A 20,692-nucleotide genomic window follows, 5' to 3' on the forward strand; every position below is an offset into this window, starting at 1 on the left:
TTGAGGGTGGCCATTTTGGGTTGACATCATTGTAGCCCTTAGTTAACAACACTTAAGGAAGTATAGAGTTTACCACTAATTCTGAAATGGATGGTAATTACATGAGTGCATATAAATGCTATTATTCTGAATTCAGTGTAGCTTTAAGTGCATGACACCAGAATTTGAGTCTGGCTCAAATCCTACCGTTACCCTAACCTAGTCTCAAGGGAGCCTATAAAAACGATGGAATATATGCAATTAAATATTCAAGCATAAGGTTAATTTTCATTTAAACCAAAAAAGAAACTTATTTTAAACTTTAATTTTATTTTACGTTTGCAAATGTTTCCTTTTAACAATACAGATCATTTTGTTCCCCTGCAAGCTGCTATAAAAAGGTCACAGGAACAGCACACAAACATACAAAATAGTTTTGACAAACTTCATTTTTAAATACATTTTCCTCTACCCTGGTACAGTGCCCAACCATAGCAAAATTGTCTCAGTCAAATGTATACAATCTTATTTACAGAGGAACATTTGATCAAAGTGCTTGAGGAATCCTGATTATGTTTTCCAGAGAGGGATATATACAATGTTTTACAAATGTTGTAACAGCACTTTTCCCTATAGAGCTTTTTCAAACCCAGAAAGACACACAAAGCTTCATAATAATGCATCTCTGGGAAACAATGTCCATTAGGAAAAGAGAAGGAAAGAAACTTACACTTTAAAGACATGGTCATCTAAAATATGCATTTTCATTTAAATATTTCAGGCGTCCACACACACTACTGGCCATCTAATCTGCATTCTGGGTCTCCAGCTATGCGGTCATCCTTGTAAATAGGAATTAAGGCTGTTGAATCATTTTGGGGCTGTTATGGTGTACGTGAAGGTAAAAACCCAGACCCTCAGAATTCCTTGATGCTTTTGGAGCGCACTCAGCGTGAGCAGGGTGCACATACTTTCTCGTACCACATATGACATCCTCTTATTGGAGAGAAAAAACAAACAAACTTGGAAATGCACTTCAGAAGGCAGCTGGTTGTGAAAACCGCTGAAACGGCAGCAGTTGCCATTGGTGCCAAGTGGCTAGTAAATAAACTGGAGCATTGTGGGAGCTTGGGTTATGACAAGTCATCTTCTGTGTTTACCATTGAAATCTGCAGAAAGACGACAAGAAAATTAGGGGACTGAAAGTCCAGATGCATTACAGCCCGTTAGAAAAACTAAGCATTTAGCAAATTGAAACAGTTGTCTGGCATAAAATATAAAAAAACAAATCACCACAGAACTAATTGCCACTCTTTACTTTTAGCATTACGGAACAGCCGAGAGAATAGCTCAAAATAAATTCTTCCTTTAAAAAAAAAATAAAAATCCATATTTCTAATGTAGACAAGATGACAAATCTATGGTTTCATTAATCTGAAACCACATATGACTATGCTGAATATGCACTACTCACAGCAGGGTACGTGTGGCCTACAGAAGCGCTGTGTCTGCTGATATCGATATTGAGGTCTTCCTCTGTGGTCTTCAGATATACTGGATTATCGAAGTTCATGCTCTTCTTATTTTTGATCTGCCAGTTGCGCCACATTAAGTAACCACCCGCAGCAGCCATGGCCAATAACACTGTAGGCAAAGAACAATGAACTAAATAACTCTATAACAACTTGACTGTAGGGACAGTGAAAATGTTCCAGCAGATATGTAAAAGTAAAAGTGACTCCAAAAATGTCCAGACAAATGCATTTTTCTTTCCTGTGTGACATGCCCAAACTTCCTGCTTTAATGTTTTTAATAGCTAAATTGCTTGTTATTACATCACAGCCAAGAAACTTGTCAAGGGGGATACTTTCATTCTGCCTAGCATGTCATTGGACAAAAACAAGTGTAGTACAAGTCAATCTGCTAAAGATTAATCATAGATGACTTGAATAAAATAATAAAAAGAAAGGAATAAAAGCTTAATTTTCAAAAAAGCTCTTAAACTGTAGCAATTTGAATTAAACACAGATGTATAGATCATAAATAATGAAAATGTTTATTAAACATTACAGGAGTAGAGACAATGTACTTACACACAGGTAGAATAGCCCAGGCAGCAGCAGATCCTTTGGCTGATGAATTTACTTCATGTATGGAGGTGCTTTTGTTTCCTTCTAATAATAAAAGAAAGAAAGAAAGAAAGAAAGAAAGAAAGAAACGTTGGAAAAAATCTAATGTAAAAGACCAAAAAACTACATCAAGAGTCAGCCAAGCGAGATATTTGAGTAATGGTGTAAATGAAGTTTGGATATGAGGGTGTAAGCAGACAAGCAGCAGCAAAAGGATGAAATGGAACTTCTTAAATAAATAGACAAACACTTTCACAGCCACAATTTCCAGTCATGTTATTTTGAATGGGAAGGTTTTTCTATTCTAAATGCAGTGTTAAAGACTACAGTTATGGTTTTAATTCCAGATTTAGATTAAAGTATATGGGAGGCAACTAGCCTTACCAGCCCAAACTGGTTCAGAGGCAACCTTCGGTATTGCAGATGCTTTAAAACAAAATTAGGTTTATGAGTATAAACACTGGAGGCTCCTTTTCCATTTTCCACATTAACATGTTCCATTGTCATTTTCTTTAAAATGCATGCTACAAATAATCCAAGCGACAGTCAATAATATTTTCCTAAAAGTGACCTAAAGTTTAAGCAGAAATGAAGCAGCAGATCTTAGGTGCAAGAAAGAAAGAAAGAAAGAAACGTTGGAAAAAATCTAAGGTAAAAGACCAAAAAACTACATCAAGAGTCAGCCAAGCGAGATATTTGAGTAATGGTGTAAATGAAGTTTGGATATGAGGGTGTAAGCAGTCAAGCAGCAGCAAAAGGATGAAATGGAACTTCTTAAATAAATAGACAAACACTTTCACAGCCACAATTTCCAGTCATGTTATTTTGAATGGGAAGGTTTTTCTATTCTAAATGCAGTGTTAAAGACTACAGTTATGGTTTTAATTCCAGATTTAGATTAAAGTATATGGGAGGCAACTAGCCTTACCAGCCCAAACTGGTTCAGAGGCAACCTTCGGTATTGCAGATGCTTTAAAACAAAATTAGGTTTATGAGTATAAACACTGGAGGCTCCTTTTCCATTTTCCACATTAACATGTTCCATTGTCATTTTCTTTAAAATGCATGCTACAAATAATCCAAGCGACAGTCAATAATATTTTCCTAAAAGTGACCTAAAGTTTAAGCAGAAATGAAGCAGCAGATCTTAGGTGCAACCAGTAGAAATTCAAGAAATTTCACATATACTTAAATATCCCACAATATGGGCTCATATTAGCAGTAGGGCTGTGCGATTAATCGAAATCGAATCGAAACCGCAATTTGACACATTGCGATTTCCTAATCGCAAAGCCTGCGATATGAACGCGATATTACTCCGTTCCAGAGCATATGCATGACTGCCAGCCTTGAGTTGCAGTCTTACTAACCAATAGAGTGAGCGCACCTCCGTTCTCCCCAATCAGCACTGCTCTAGCCAACTGCATAAACACCCACCATTTAAAAAAATAAAAAAAACGGAAAGCAGGAGAGAGACAGAGTGGAATTATGGTGTCTACTGGGTCAGATCGATAGTTAGCCAAATTAAAACTAAAGAAAAACGTATGCAACTTAAGCGTCGAAATGACAGACAATGAACAAAAAAGGCAATTTCCAAGAGCTGCGTCACAGCGCATATCAAAAGCTCCCTTATCAGTTCTGTTTTCAGTGCTGGAGATGTTTTTGTTAGTACGTGAACGTTATCTTACACATTTTATCTCCCCAACAGATTCATTTGAAATACATTTATGATGCATGTTGGCTATTCCCAATTCAGAAGAGCGCACACACAGCCTGTGTCTGTGAATGCTTCTCATACTCGCTCCTCTCTGCCCCACGCGGCGCGAATCCCGCGTTACAGACGAGCCATTCATGCTTGCCGCACACACGCAGCCTGTCTCGTAATGCTCGGTTATACTCGCACCCGGCTCTGCACTGCAAGTCTTCACGAGCGCATCTTGGTTTGAATGTAAACTATAATGGTGTATTTGATGGATTCTATTGGTGGGATGTAATCTGGCAGATGGCAACCAATAGAACAACAGTAATTCCTATTGGAATAACGCCCAAAACAAAAAGGAATTTTGGAATGGAAACTATAAGAATTTCTGTGATAGTTTCTATTATTTTTTTCAGCAGGGTAATGATACCCATACTGTGCTGCACATTATTGACAATATTGAGCTGAAGCTTGACTTTGCAAATTTAAAAATCACAAATCAAATCGCAATATCTGTCCAAAAAAAAAATTAAAAAAAAATAAATCGCAATTTGATATTTTCCCCCAAATCGCACAGCCCTACTACTAAGCTACTACTACTAACTAACGAGGGGGCGGTTCGGTCAGATTTAGCAACTTTTGGGGGGAAATTTAGTCCCCAAAACTACATCCAAATAAAGGCCTGTACACACCAACACAAATGTTTGTCATGACAATTCAGTTGGATTTTTGCACACAATTTGTCAATTCAGACCAATGCAGAAAAACAGCAGATGGGCTGAATGAAAACTCCCTGGTTACTCCAGGACACAAAACTTTCAGTTTCTGACATTCAAAGAAAATGTCGTTCAGATTTTTGTATTTGATATGGTGTTTACAAATCAAATCGCAATATCTGTCCAAAAAAAAAATTTAAAAAAAATAATCGCAATTTGATATTTTCCCCCAAATCGCACAGCCCTAATTAGCAGGGATTAGTTAAAGTTCCCAAAACCACATAGTACTGATTTTATTAACAGGTCAGTAATCACACCCATCAGCCTACCTCAATGCAAGCTTGAAGGAAATGTTAACGTGCCACTTCTACAGATTCAACTGTGAAGCCATCTATTATTATGGTGGTAAGCAAATCAAAGGCATTGATCTCCATGCGCATGCAGTTAACGTCCTAATAACTGCTTTACCATTAGGGTGACTGGGGTGAGGGGTCACCCTCCCTACATCTCGGGGGGCGGCAGTAGGTGCCTCTGTGATAAGAGAGCAATACAGAGCCATAGCAATAAAATGGCTAATTCTTAGATTTGAGGTAATTTGTGCAACTTGTTTTTAGCGCAGCAGTCAGAACACTGGCCAAAGACATCCAAAAATGATGGATCATTAATGAAAACAAATGAATGGTACACACACACACAAAATTAACAATGCAAATGGAAGCTTGATCAGCAATATATAATTTTGTTACAAAGTGATAGTTACGTGCCTGGTCTGCAGCGCAGGCCATCCGAGGCGAGTGTTTGACCTTGAGGACACACGCAGGTGAATTTAGGGGAATGTTTGTTAACTTGTGGAGCTGGCAGGCACATGAAGGAACAGCCTCCATTCTCCAACTTCTCGTTACACCAGTTGGTCCCTGGTTTAAGAAAACAATAGTATCCGGTTACTGCCAAAATCTCACTAGACTCTTCAAGATCAAATCAGAGCTCTAAGATTTTAAGGTTTCCGTTTCTTTCTTTTGAGTCACAGAATCAGCAAAATATGTTGTTGCTACTGTTCAAGATAAATTCAGGACACACCAGACAGCTGAATTAGCTCATGGTACACAATGATGTCTTGGGGTTCATTGAGGTTGCTGGCCAGCAGAGTTACATCAGATCCTGTAAACTTGTTTGCACCGTAGATTGCCTCATTCTCACCATCGGTCCAGAACACTCGATCCTGAAATGGGGTACAGAGAAAACAAACTTTGTTAAAACAGATCACCAAATGCTACTGTATAGCATAATTTGATACTACTATGGATCCATTGTAGTTGGCATATGCAATTGATCTAGTTGGTGTACCTCAAAAACAGTAAGGGCAAAAGGGTGGGCCAGGTAGTCTGGTGACTGAAGCACCTTCCGGCGGTTGTCTCCATTCAAGTCTACACTACAAAGCATGTGCAGCTTTGAATCCACCCAGTAGAGTCGGCCCTTGATCAGATCTACAAGACAAGAGTAATGGTCAGGGTATAATTCATGATTCTGGCTGGTTGCTAGTTGGTCACACAATGCCAAAGTCAACAGATCCCACCCCTTAATTTTCCTGGAGGACCACAGTCCTTTAGAGTTTAGCGTTAACCCTAATTAAAAACACCCAAACCAGCTAAGCAAAGCCTCCAGAATTACCTAAATACTAATTCTGCCAGGTAAAAGGCAGGTATGTTGTTGCAGGGTCACATCTAAACATCTGCAGGACTGTGGCCCTCTAGAAAGTGAATCCACTCCTGAAAGGGCCAGAGTCCTGCAGAGTTCAGTTTCAAAACTGCTTGAACTACAAACAGGTGTGTTGAAGCAGGGTTGGAACTAAACTCTCCAGGATTGTGGACCTTCAGGAGCAGAGTTTGACATCCTGCCCTAACCCAAAGTATGAACATCAGCAATTGACTTAGCAAATGCCACTAACTTCTGGAATAGCAGGAGGATACCCTTATTGCAGGGGTAGCCAACCCTACTCTTGTGGAGGTTTACCATTCAGCATGAGTTTAGCTCCAACCCGAATCAAATACACTTGAACCAAAGTGTTCAGGATGATTAAATAACCGGTAGGTCTGTTCACTGGAACTGAAATCTGCATAAAGGTAGCCCCTCCAGGAGCAGGGTTGGCTACTCCTGCCTTACTGGTTCAAGTAAATTAAAGTAACTGAAACATCATGCTAAACATTACACACCAAGAGTGATTCCATTGGGCCACTGAATGTCTGTCTCTACCAGGACCTGTCTGTCAATCCCATTCATACCAGACTTCTCAATCTTAGCTGGCTCGCCCCAGTCTGACCAATACAGGAACCTGTAATTGAAGGACATGGATGCAATTATCTGAACTTTATATTACCTCAAACCAGAGGACCACTTTCAAAAAGTTTTAACTGAGCACATCTGAAATTAGGAAACGTTTAGAAAGCAGTGGAAATGCTTTGAAAATCAAATTACCCTGATAGAGGATCTACAGCAATAGAAGCTGGTTCCTTCAGGCCGCTGTTAAAGAGTACCTTCCTCTTGGTCCCATTGAAGTTGGCCACTGTTATACTCTTACTGCCCAGGTCTGACCAGTAGATGTTTTTGTAAATCCAGTCCACTGCAATCCCAACAGGCATCTGAACGTTGTCAATCACTTTCATATGACTTGCCTCCTGCTTATCCAATACTGTGCTGTGGGGGGGCGGGGGGGGCACCAAATCACCAGGCAAATATGGGTTAAGCCATCCAAGTGGTTGGAAGGACAACAACATTGCTAACATTTATGCACAAATTCCTAGTCCTACAGTAGTTCTCATACAATGTTGCTCTAGTTTAAAGTTGCTGCCTTCAGGCCAAGTCAACAGAGACCCAACGCTTACCTAAAAATCGCCTTCTGCCCCAGGTCAGCCCAGAATATTGTCTGCTGAATGAAGTCAGCATCTACAGCTACTGTGTTCCGCAGCTGCTCCACAATCTGAGTATATTCACGCCGCTCCAGTCCTAGTTTACGGATGTCTCTTCGATTGGTAAAAATAAGACAGGGCTCTTTACCTAGAAATGCAAAAAGAGGGTACCATAAATGCCAGAGATCAAAGTACTGTTACCACAGGTGTGCATACATTTTTCAATGGTTTTCTTACTTGTTTAGATGGGAAACCAATCCAAATCACCATTTGTAGAAAATCAGCCAAGCTAAAACAGGGTTTAAGTCCAAGTGAATTTCACCTTGACTAGCTTACCTACAGCCTTGCACACTCCAGTCGTGGGGTCCATCTGGTAGCCATCGTGACACTCACATTTGTATCCTCCTTTAAGATTTATACATATTTGACTGCATATACCAGGGTTGAGGCACTCATTGACATCTGTGGAGAAACAATCATAGTCTTAGTTCCTGTTGAAGAACATTCAACAAAGATCCATTTTCAGGACCCAAGATAATCAATACTAGTCCTTTTTCTGACTACATTTGAACAGCACATGTGGCTATTCATACCACCGCAGGTCTTGCGATCGATGAGCTGGAGTCCTGGCGTGCAGTCACACTTGTAGCCAATCGTCAGGTCACGGCAGATGTGCGAGCAGCCTCCATTATTGAGCAGGCATTCGTTCATATCTAAAACAAATGGTGGATAGCTGCGTTACACACTTGGAATTTCAATGTGGCATATTCACAGGAGATGCACGGATATGACATGCTCAGATTTACACGGATCAATAATTCAGAGGGGCTCCATATGATCAATGCCCCGCAGGGTGATACTCGATGTCCTTGGATCACGTTTGAAAACATGGAGCGTGCTACTTAGTATTGGAAATGGAACATGGCTAGAAGACCGCTGCAGTCCAACGGTCCTCAATGAAACAGCCCCTCCTAACTTTACGTTCATGAGTGTCTGCAAGACTGTTAGGAGAGGTGGAGGTGTAGCTGCTCTATTTAAAGACGTCCGTCAATGCAAGCAAGTGTCATTTGGTCAGTACAATTTGGTCAGTGGTCAGAATGCATACCTTGACTCAGACCTAGGGGTCTAACAACTAAAAATCAAGTCAGGAATCTTGGTGTGATTCTGGAGACAGACCTTAGTTTCAGTAGTCATGTCAAAGCAGTAACTAAATCAGCATATCTAAAAAACATTGCAAGAATTAGATGTTTTGTTTCCAGTCAAGACTTGGAGAAACTTGTTCATGCCTTTATCACCAGCAGGGTGAACTATTGTAATGGTCTTCTCACCAGCCTTCATAAGAAGACCATTAGACAGCTGCAGCTCATCCAGAACGCTGCTGCCAGGATTCTGACAAGAACCAGAAAATCTGAGCATATCACACCAGTCCTCAGGTCCTTACACTGGCTTCCAGTTATATTTAGGATTGATTTTAAAGTACTTTTACTCGTTTATAAATCACTAAATGGCCTAGGACCTAAATACATAGCAGATATGTTCACTGAATATAAACCTAACAGACCACTCAGATCATTAGGATCGAGTCAGTTAGAAATACCAAGGGTTCACACAAAACAAGGGGAATGTGCTTTTAGTTATTATGCCACCCGCAGTTGGAATCAGCTTCCAGAAGAGATCAGATGTGCTAAAACATTAATCACATTTAAATGCAGACTCAAAACTCATGTTTAGCTGTGCATTTATTGAATGAGCACTGTACAATGTCCGAACTGATTGCACAATATTTGATTTATAATCATTTTCTATTCTTAACCGTTTTAAATTCATTTTAAACCTCTTAAATCAATTTTAAAATCATTTTTAAAGTTTTTAAGTTCCTTGTTTTATTGTTGTGATTATTTTATTATTTGATTCTTTTATGTAAAGCACTTTGAATTACCATCGTGTATGAAATGTGCTATATAAATAAACTTGCCTTGCCTATTGACTCCATGCTGGACAAATATGCCACAATACTCATTGTGTTTTATGGCTTGGGTGACTGAATTTTTTTTTTTTTTTTGAGCCCATGACAACTTGGTCTTAGCCTCAGACGTCATGGCCACGGACTGCTGGCTGAACGTCTGATGCATATGGCAAACAAAATTGGAAACACTTCAGGAGTGTCGAAATCATCACTGGATTGGTTGAATGTGTGTCACGTTGTTTAACGATCTGCCTGGAAACAAAGATGCCTCGATTCCAAACAAAAGTGTTTACAACTGTGACAATGAGCTCTTATCAGGATCAACTAAATGCTGGATTTTCAAAAGTATGTGAAATATGTAAAGTTCGCGGCATAGACTCTTTAATATACATCCAAGAGTTTTACACACCGGTCTGTTATAATGGGGACATTTCCACACCCCTAAACATGACACGGCACAAAATGAAACGTGATTGGTTACTTTACCTGTCAGTCATTAGGCCTCTTGGGTGGTTCCCAGACCTTCTGCAGTCAGTCTGAAGGTCTGGCTATGCGAGACTAATATCAACTAGTCAAAGATTACAACTAGTTGTGCTTGTTCAATATGGCAAAAAACAGGTACAATTCCTGTCCTCTGTCCACAAACTGTGTATTTGTGTCATTTTGGCTCTGGTTTTTTTTAAGACCAGAGGCTAACAGAAACTGAAGCAGTCAAAAACGGTGTCAAAATCAGTTGTGCAGAATGTAACCACCAGCTGGCCATCAGACCGCTGATGGTGCACACCATGAAGGGAGTAACTTCCGTGAAGTAAACTTAGTAGTTTAAAAGTCCAACTAATAAATGCAATCCTGACATATGACAAGACAATATCACTAAAGGGTCTCATTGAATAAAACACAACAGCAGAAGTTCTGATCCGGAGGTCTTTTCAAACTTGATTTACAAACAGCACAAGTGACTCGGACAGTAAGTCTGCAACCGAACACGATGCATAGAAACATCCTGATAACTAAATTTTCGGCTTCCATTGTATGGGACATTTCTCAAAATGTCGGTTGTTTTCTTGTTCCACAGAGAAAAGTCATATTGGTTTGGAATGACAAAGAAAATGAACTTTTCATTTCTGGGTGAACTATCAATTTAACCCTAGAGAATACAAAATATTTTCCACTTGATTCACATTGTGGTCTATTACAAGGGTCTTTTAAAGAAGACTCAAGTGTGAAAACATCCTAAATGTGTTGAGAAACCATTCTTAAGAGCTAAAATGACCCTGAATTCCTGTACAGCATCTCTCTTACCCGTCCAATGGTCCGTTCACACCCCTAACATCTGGAACCGTTTAAGCCGCAGTTAGGTCAAAACAGACAGCTTGAAACAATTTACTTAAACTTTCAGACTCAACAACCCTGTCTAACAGACTACTGATACTGTGAACTAATTATACTGCAGGGTCTCCCTCTTGATGCACTCATGATGCTGTAGTCTGCATTTAAGCAAGTCAGAGCACTACACACAAATTAAACTATTTCAAGAAAACTGTTCTTAGACCAAAGTCTGAAAATGGTCTCATTGACCTACATTTACAATGCTTGCTGAGGTCATTTTACTGAATTGTGATTGTTTTGTGCATTGAATTGTTTATTTGCATGGAAACTATGATTGTTTTTTCTTTTTGTATCCATTTAATCATCTTTAAGCAGCCTTTAGATTGCAAAGACAACTAAAAAGAATAAAGATTACAACTAGTTGTGCTTGTTCAATATGGCAAAAAACAGGTACAATTCCTGTCCTCTGTCCACAAACTGTGTATTTGTGTCATTTTGGCTCTGGTTTTTTTTAAGACCAGAGGCTAACAGAAACTGAAGCAGTCAAAAATGGTGTCAAAATCAGTTGTGCAGAATGTAACCACCAGCTGGCCATCAGACCGCTGATGGTGCACACCATGAAGGGAGTAACTTCCGTGAAGTAAACTTAGTAGTTTAAAAGTCCAACTAATAAATGCAACCCTGACATATGACAAGACAATATCACTAAAGGGTCTCATTGAATAAAACACAACAGCAGAAGTTCTGATCCGGAGGTCTTTTCAAACTTGATTTACAAACAGCACAAGTGACTCGGACAGTAAGTCTGCAACCGAACACGATGCATAGAAACATCCTGATAACTAAATTTTCGGCTTCCATTGTATGGGACATTTCTCAAAATGTCGGTTGTTTTCTTGTTCCACAGAGAAAAGTCATATTGGTTTGGAATGACAAAGAAAATGAACTTTTCATTTCTGGGTGAACTATCAATTTAACCCTAGAGAATACAAAATATTTTCCACTTGATTCACATTGTGGTCTATTACAAGGGTCTTTTAAAGAAGACTCAAGTGTGAAAACATCCTAAATGTGTTGAGAAACCATTCTTAAGAGCTAAAATGACCCTGAATTCCTGTACAGCATCTCTCTTACCCGTCCAATGGTCCGTTCACACCCCTAACATCTGGAACCGTTTAAGCCGCAGTTAGGTCAAAACAGACAGCTTGAAACAATTTACTTAAACTTTCAGACTCAACAACCCTGTCTAACAGACTACTGATACTGTGAACTAATTATACTGCAGGGTCTCCCTCTTGATGCACTCATGATGCTGTAGTCTGCATTTAAGCAAGTCAGAGCACTACACACAAATTAAACTATTTCAAGAAAACTGTTCTTAGACCAAAGTCTGAAAATGGTCTCATTGACCTACATTTACAATGCTTGCTGAGGTCATTTTACTGAATTGTGATTGTTTTGTGCATTGAATTGTTTATTTGCATGGAAACTATGATTGTTTTTTCTTTTTGTATCCATTTAATCATCTTTAAGCAGCCTTTAGATTGCAAAGACAACTAAAAAGAACTGATCGTGCAATTCAGTTATGCAGAGTTAAAAACCTAAGCTTCTTTTTTTTATTTATACTTCAAACTCAAGTCATAATTGTTAGACTTTATAATTAGCTAATTCTGACATTAGGGGAAGTTGGCAATTATGTGTCAAATATCAGTGAAACTCTAAAAACAGTAATTATGTAATTCTGTTAGGTAAAACCAGCACAGCAATTACACAGTTCTAAGAATAACCCACATTAAAAATGTTCCTGACACATACAAGATATTTTGTTCAAAGCTATGTGTGCACTGATAGACCTTTTTAGACATTTACAAATCTATATAGATGTCAGAATGCGTAATGAAAAGAACAGCAAAACACTTGTACTTACTGCACTCTTTGATGGGTTCATCACTCCAGTCAGGACAGTCACGGACTTTATTACACACTTTACTCATCTCAATACACTCTCCACTCCGACACTTGAACTGGTCAAGACCTTTACATTGAGTTACTGAGCAAAGAGACAAGGGGAGTCATTTCAGTCCACTAAAAAACAAAAACCCTATGATGTGAGCTAGTCAAAAAAACATAATACTAATTCAATATTTGGTGCAGTGTTTGCTTCACGTTTTATGCTGGTGAATAAATTCTAAAATATTATTAAATGACATTATATACCACTGTCTACTTTCCTTTTCAGCCTACATCATAATCTTGCATGTTACTGGCCTGTTAATAGTACTATTAAAATCTTTCTTGGATTTTAAGGATATTTGTTACTTTTCCAGGTAGAGTATTCTGAGAAAATGTTTTTCCAGTTTAACAGACTCACAGTTTTTGCAGTTGACTTCATCCGTGCCGTCTGCACAATCTCGGAAGCCATTGCACTGTCGGCTGCCATGGATACAGCTGCCGTCATTGCACTTGAACTGGTCGGGTCTGCAGGTGCGGGCAGCTGGAAAAGACATGGACAAACAGAGACCAGTTAGTTATCCAAAAACCAGAGAACAAAACATGCAGAAAACAAAGGTGCTGTTTCCATGACACAATATATTCCAGAAGAAAACTCAAAAAAAAAAAAAAAGACAAAAATAAAATATCATAAGCTAAAATATGCATAAAACAAAACATCCTGTTTGAACAACACTTAGAATAAAAGGCTGAAATAGATTTGAAAAAAGCTCAAATATGCAGAAAACAAAAGGTGACGTTTCCATGACAATATATTCCAGCCATATATGACAAAAAAAAACGAAACCCACACTTACAGCAGTTTTTCTCGTCGCTGCCGTCCTTGCAGTCTGGATCCCCGTCACAGCGCCACTTCCTGTGTATGCATTCCCCAGAGCTGCACTGCATCTCGCTGGGCGAACACTTAGCCGGCGGTGTGGGGTTGCGGCCGCAACGCTCTGGCGACTCATCTGATTGGTCCTGGCAGTCCACATCGTCATCGCACAGCCAGCTCCTAGGAATGCAGGTATTATTCCCACAAGGGATTTCACTCGGGCCGCAGGAGGAAGGAGCACAGTCCTGTTCGTCGCTGCCGTCCCCGCAGTCGTCCTCACCATTACAGACGAAATTACGAGAAACACAGCGGCCACTGGCACAGGTGAACTCCAGAGGAGCGCATGTAATGTTACCTAAATAAGACGACACAGGAAAACATCTTAAGTGGCCGTCAAAGGGATCAACAAATATTTCCGGATTTCAGAATAATAATGTGGACATAGGTAAATATCTAGAAAATACAGTTCACCCAAAACTGAACATTACTCCATGATTTACTCACCCTCAAGCCATCCTAGGTGCATATGACATTCTTCTTTCAGACGGATACAATCAGAGTTATATTAAATAATGTCCAGGCTAATCCATGCTTAATAATGGGAGTGGATGGTAGCCCAAAATTTGAAGTCCAAAAAATTGCTCCCATCCATTATAAAAGAAATCCACACGGCTCCAGGGGGTTAATAAAATCCTTCTGAAGCAACGCGATGCGTTTGTGTAAGAAAAATATCCATATTTACAACTTTATAAACCTTAATCTCTAGCTTCCGCTAACTGTCACGAGAAAGTGGCGTCCAGCGGATGACGTAGCACTTTTTATAATGGATTGGTTTAATTTTTTGGACTTCAAATTTTGGGCTACCATCCACTCCCATTATAAAGCATGGATTAGCCTGGACATTATTTAATATAACTCCGATTGGATTCATCTGAAAGAAGAATGTCATATACACCTAGGATGGCTTGAGGGTGAGTAAATCATGGGGTAATTTTCATTTTTGGGTGAACTGTCCCTTTAAGTAGGCCTCAATTTACCTCGACAACTGTCTACTTGTCTTATTATCTGAATCAGTGTTATAAACTAAAACTTAAAATATCTCAGCATCAACTTGAAATTAAGATTAAATAAATTAGATTAAAAAGGTAACTTAGGAAAATGAGAAATGTTGCCTTTGCAACTAACTTATAGGTTTAAGTAAACTGAAATAAAGCTAAATAGAATCATGAAAAACGAAATAAATGATTAAAACATCAACTTAAGCTAAAATGATTACAGAATAATTTATGCAATATTCAAATATTTGTTAATATATATGTATATTTTAATTTTATGTATACTTCATGTACATTTTATTTCTTCAATAAAACACTTCCCAAAAGTGGTATTAGAACAAATAATATTTATTAGAATAAATAATAGCTATTAGAATGAATGAATGAAAAATGTATTCTATGCATATATTACTTATGTATACTTTATGCATATTTCATGCACTTTTTTTAATTTTATTTTATTTGGTCAATAAAACACTTTCCAAAAGTGGTATTAAAACAAATAATATGCATTAGAATAAATAATGGTATTACAACGCATAAATGAATAAATAAAGAAACTATGCATATTTTTTGCAGATTAATTGTATATATTAATTACTACACATTTACATGTTTGACATACTTTGTCTGGGAAGAATTACAAGGAATGTTGAAAATGACAAAAATCCCTCCCTTTTTAGATGTTTCTGTGTGTCTCTCAGTATATTTGAGCATAGTTTAAGCAACTTTAGAGTGCACACAAGTATATTATTCTTTTGTTCAGGACTAAAACACAGATGTATTTTATTTAATTGACCTATTCTAGCCTAATTCAAACAGAGCTTCAAAGAAACAACTGAAATTGGATCTCAGTGACTCATTTCCAATTACTGCCTTTACATGCAAAGAATCAGGAGACGAGACGAGCGAAACGGGAACTCAGATTGATTGTAAGAGGTGGTTCAGCCGGTGTTGTGTCTAGTGACTCACCACAATTAATCTCGTCTTTTATTTTATTTGGTCAATAAAACACTTTCCAAAAGTGGTATTAAAACAAATAATATGCATTAGAATAAATAATGGTATTACAACGCACAAATGAATAAATAAAGAAACTTTATGCATATTTTTTGCAGATTAATTGTATATATTAATTACTACACATTTACATGTTTGACATACTTTGTCTGGGAAGAATTACAAGGAATGTTGAAAATGACAAAAATCCCTCCCTTTTTAGGATGTTTCTGTGTGTCTCTCAGTATATTTGAGCATAGTTTAAGCAACTTTAGAGTGCACACAAGTATATTATTCTTTTGTTCAGGACTAAAACACAGATGTATTTTATTTAATTGACCTATTCTAGCCTAATTCAAACAGAGCTTCAAAGAAACAACTGAAATTGGATCTCAGTGACTCATTTCCAATTACTGCCTTTACATGCAAAGAATCAGGAGACGAGACGAGCGAAACGGGAACTCAGATTGATTGTAAGAGGTGGTTCAGCCGGTGTTGTGTCTAGTGACTCACCACAATTAATCTCGTCCTCTCCGTTGTCGCAGTCTTTCTCACCATCACACTTCCAGAAGACCGGAATGCACTGCGTGGAGCCGACGCCACAGCTGAACTCGTTCACTCGGCAGGTCCTCGTGTCTGAGAGAAAGAAAAAAAAAAAAAACCGGTCAGGACCATACGACTTCATTCACCTTAATCATCAGATTTCACAACTCTACAAACTATTTGGTGAACCAAAGCATGCTTACGAGCGTAATCCTGGAATTTGGATCTTGAATTATATCTAATTATATATTATAGTTCCCCAGAATGAGCTTTCACATGTCATATTTGGTGAAATAACCCAGGCGGCTTAGTATAAACAAACACTGTTTTACAGCATGAAACATGGGTGTAAACCTACACACAGAAACAACCTTTAGACTGGTGTGAACAATTAGGTTGAAACATTCACCTCTTTGGCTACACTCCCAAGACGCTGGCGGGCGGCTCATAAACACAACGGGAAATGTAACTAAGGAGGAACGGTGCTATAGGTCTGTTGCGTAATCCATGAAACATTTGATATTTAACATCCTCGACCATAAACAACCAAATCAAAAGCTGTCCAGATGGAAATATTGAGCTTAAAGCGAAAGAGCACTTGTACGTTTATTTATGTCCACCTGTGTGCAAATGCTCACGAACACACACACATTGTTGGTCCAATCCAACAGCTGGTCAAACAAGACTTGATATAGAGAGCTGCCACGCATAACTGCACGTACACCGATGCTTCTGCGCTGGACTGTATAGAATGTACCATCACTGTACTTTAATAAACCAATAGGCCCTGTTGTAATAAGTGCATCAAACCATTAAACTCTAATCTTTAGTTTTCTGCAAAAAAACAATATCTGTGTGCTTTTATGATGGATGTCATGAAGAACTAACACACAGGGGTGGATCTAAATATAACCCACATTTGAGATAAAAGACTCGCTCAAGTTGAAAATTAATGGTCAAGCCTTGAAGGTAACTTGGGAATTACAGCCCACTTTACAGAGTTCATGCAGCGAACACAAAGCCATGGTACCGCTGAATAAATATAGTGTTAAAGATGAAATCGGACTCACGGCACATTTCGATGCTCTCATCCGAGCCATCCTCACAGTCTGGTTCCCCATCGCACTGCCATCTCTTGGGAATGCACTGGCCACTGCGGCAGACGTAGTCCACCTCGGCACAGGTCTTCCTCACTGAAACGGTCAAGAAAACGGACATGTTATAAAACCTATGCTTCAGTAGATATTAGCATAGGCTCAAGAGGAATGAAAAACAAACAATGCATAAGAATGTCTGCTCAAGAGCACTTGAAATGCTTGCTAATGACCCCTAGGTATCCAAGCGGAGATTTACAAAGGCTGTTTAGGAGTCTGAAATGCAAATCTTAGACTTTGGCACATAGTTTGACCACTTAAGAGGCAATGTGCAATTGCAACGTGGAACTATTTCAGGAACTCTTTAGATTTAGGTTCTAGGCTGCTTGAAATAGTGGTTCAGAAAACTGTGAAAGAAAAAATAAATACATAAAATAAAAAAATAAAATAGCATAAAATAATAATAAAATAAACTTGTGAAATATATTGTTGTATTAAGTACTGTAAGTGTTAATTATTCATTTTTTAAATAAATAAAAATACTTGCCAAAATGAATTAAACTCAATCATTCAGTCAAAAGACAACTTTTTTCAAAGAAAATAATACTTAATTTATACTTGAACTGATCAAAATGAAAGTGAAATAAACATTAATTTGACCAAAATTCATTAAGATTTTTTTAAAATAAATTAATAAATAATAATAAAATTTAGCAAGGACATATTAAATTGACCAAAAGAGATAGTAAAAAAACATTGGCATGGTTTAAAAGAATATTTAAAATAAAAGCTGCTCTATTGAACTTACTAACTAACTAACTAAATAAATACAGTTTCTACTAAAATAATAAGTACAACTGTTTTCAACATTGCTAATAATAAGTAATGCTTCTTGAGCAGCAAATCATCACAATAGAATGATTTCTGAAGGATCTTGTGACACTGACCACTGGAGTAATGATGCTGAAAATTCAGCTTTGCATCACATGAATAAATTACATTTTAGCAATATATTACAAAAGACAACAGTTATTTTAAATTGCAATATTATTTCAATATTTTGTATCAAGATCAAACAAATGCTGCCTTTATGAACCTTGGTGTTCACACACACACACACACACACACACACTCTCAGTTCCTAATTTTGCTCATATGTCTTAGAAGTAAAAGCAATAACCTGTCTGCATCTCTGCTGGGCCCTTCTGTCACCCGTCAACATTTCAAAGTATTTGAATGTGGTCAACAAAAACCAGCACTGCACCACAGGCCTGCACATTTTTGCTTAATTCAGCACTGGATATTGATTTAAAAGAAAACACTTCAATCCTACAGAGGCGCTTTTAGACGGGGGCTCTTTGAATCCTACAGTATGAGGTAAAGAGCAGCTCCCTCCCGTCTCAGACACATTCACAGTCTCTTCATGTCCTCTCATAACACGTGCATACTCTGAGCAGGAGGCCTCCTGCGGACTGAATGGCAATAGGAGACGGAGCAGTGCAAACGGACAGGCTGACATTCTCAACACAGAGCCTCTGCTGGGATACAGTACAGAGCTGCTGGACCATTGCTGCAATGGAGGCAAAGCACATTCTTTGTTTTGGGCTTTATTTTTATGTCCAATGTAAATGCATGTTCCAATCGCATTTGATTATCACATATTTTCCAGGTTAAAGGTTTTGTGGTACAATATTTATCCATACAGTCAACAAGAAACGTATGCATAGAATCTTTTTCATAAAATCTTTAAATTTGCTGCTCAAGAAAGATTTATTACCTGTGATCCTTCAGATCATTTTAACTGCTTAATATTTATATGGAAATATATATATATAATAATGTATTTGATACATTAGCATGTGATTAGCATTAGCTTGGAGATAGATAGATAGATAGATAGACCATATTAACATAGAAAACTGTTGTTTTAAATTGTAATAATATTTCACAATATTACTGTTTTTACTGTATTTTAAATCAAATAAATGCAGTCTTGATGAGCATAAGAGTTAACATATATAAAATTGTAAATATAATGTTGACACTGCAATAATGATACTAATGAAATCATATCTAATTATATAAAAATACAAAAATATATTTACTGTATGCTTTCAAATCAAATAGGGTGCATATTGCAATTCACATTCTTTTTTTGTAATTTGAAACTGTACATTGAATGAGGGACAAAAACACAAGTATACATTCACCTCAAGAGAAGCAAAAGACGTGTTGCTGTTGGAAAAAAGTGATTTACATACTAAATTAGTTCATATTTCAAAATGTTTTTTTTGTTCTGTCATTTATTTTATTCTAGAGTTATAAGGAGGTACTGGCTTCTCAGAGAAAATGCCTCTGAGTAAAAGGTGAAGAGGCCTAAATGGGAACACTAGGATCCAAAAAAAGATTTTATCTGTGCCGGCCCCCCATCTGTAATTTCTCTCGCATCAATGACCCAGTTAGCACACAGATGAGCGTTATAGATCACCTAGGTGGGAAAATCTTTACATGTAAAACCACTTGGTGTTCAGTCATACTATGAACGAGTGGCAAGCAAGCAACTGTCCCTCATCAATATTTTAATTTCACTGTGCTTAGTTCAAACTGCAAGCCAATCTGTTTCTGCCTCCATTATGACAGATTACCCAAGAGTTACATCAGCTCTGGAGATCAGGACTAGTTTAACTGCGGATCAGGGAAATCACACACTGGCTGGTAGGTGTGGCTATTCTGGCGAGCATCAAGACAAAAACGCCCACACATCAGAACAATGACGGATGTTGTGCTGCTGAGCTGATGTAATTCTCAGATGACTTGCTATGAGCTCTCATACACACCAGTGCACACAGACTCACCGCAGGACGTCTCGTCGCTCCCATCCGAGCAGTCCAGGTCGCCGTCGCACTGCCACACAGACGGGATGCACCGGCCGTTCCCACACTGGAACTGAGACTGCTCACATTCTGTTCGGGAGCCTGAGAGGCAGAAAGAGGTGGCGTCAGTGGCTTGTTACAGTCAGACTTGATGCACGAAACTGGACAAATTTTCCCCAATACTGAGTTTTGTACAGAAAATGTCCCATATAGAAGTGTGATATTGGTTACATTGGAATTTGTCAAGTTTTTGTTTGTTTTTTGTAAATTGAGTGATATACTACGTGAATAAAACATGTACAATGCTATTATAGACTACTGTTGCCACCCTTAATCCTGCATGAGGAAAAAGATACAGTTTTTAACCATTTTAGAGGTAGTGTAGTGCTCCCATTCTAGATTAATGTGCAGAGAAATCCATAATCTTTGGTCATGGGCGCTCCACTCTGCAGCCAATGACTTGAGCCGTAAATGTCATGAAGCTGACTGGAACTATGGGAAAAATTATAAATAAATGAAAATGAGTTTAAATTTTTTTTTATTAAAAAACATTTGTGAAATGTATCCAACTTGTTTCCATCAT

At 38.1% G+C, this 20,692-nt stretch overlaps 1 protein-coding gene across 1 annotated transcript; it reads right to left on the reverse strand.

The window, feature by feature from the left end:
- Positions 1 to 283: 283 nt before the first annotated feature.
- Positions 284 to 20,692, reverse strand: LOC107558669 (very low-density lipoprotein receptor-like). Its single transcript, XM_016242327.1, has 20 exons — positions 20,680 to 20,692; positions 20,092 to 20,211; positions 17,213 to 17,335; positions 16,113 to 16,235; positions 13,529 to 13,900; positions 13,093 to 13,215; positions 12,649 to 12,771; positions 8,020 to 8,139; positions 7,763 to 7,888; positions 7,403 to 7,574; positions 6,996 to 7,214; positions 6,734 to 6,852; positions 5,868 to 6,007; positions 5,601 to 5,742; positions 5,288 to 5,437; positions 4,992 to 5,054; positions 3,037 to 3,078; positions 2,073 to 2,153; positions 1,454 to 1,623; positions 284 to 1,148 (listed from the first exon to the last, which is right to left on the reverse strand). The coding sequence occupies exons 1-20, from the start codon at positions 20,690 to 20,692 to the stop codon at positions 1,113 to 1,115; spliced, it is 2,577 nt and encodes an 858-aa protein (XP_016097813.1). The 3' UTR covers positions 284 to 1,112.

This window comes from Sinocyclocheilus grahami, unplaced genomic scaffold (genome assembly GCF_001515645.1).
Source record: "Sinocyclocheilus grahami isolate Dianchi unplaced genomic scaffold, SAMN03320097.WGS_v1.1 scaffold655.1, whole genome shotgun sequence".
Lineage (NCBI taxonomy): Eukaryota > Metazoa > Chordata > Actinopteri > Cypriniformes > Cyprinidae > Sinocyclocheilus > Sinocyclocheilus grahami.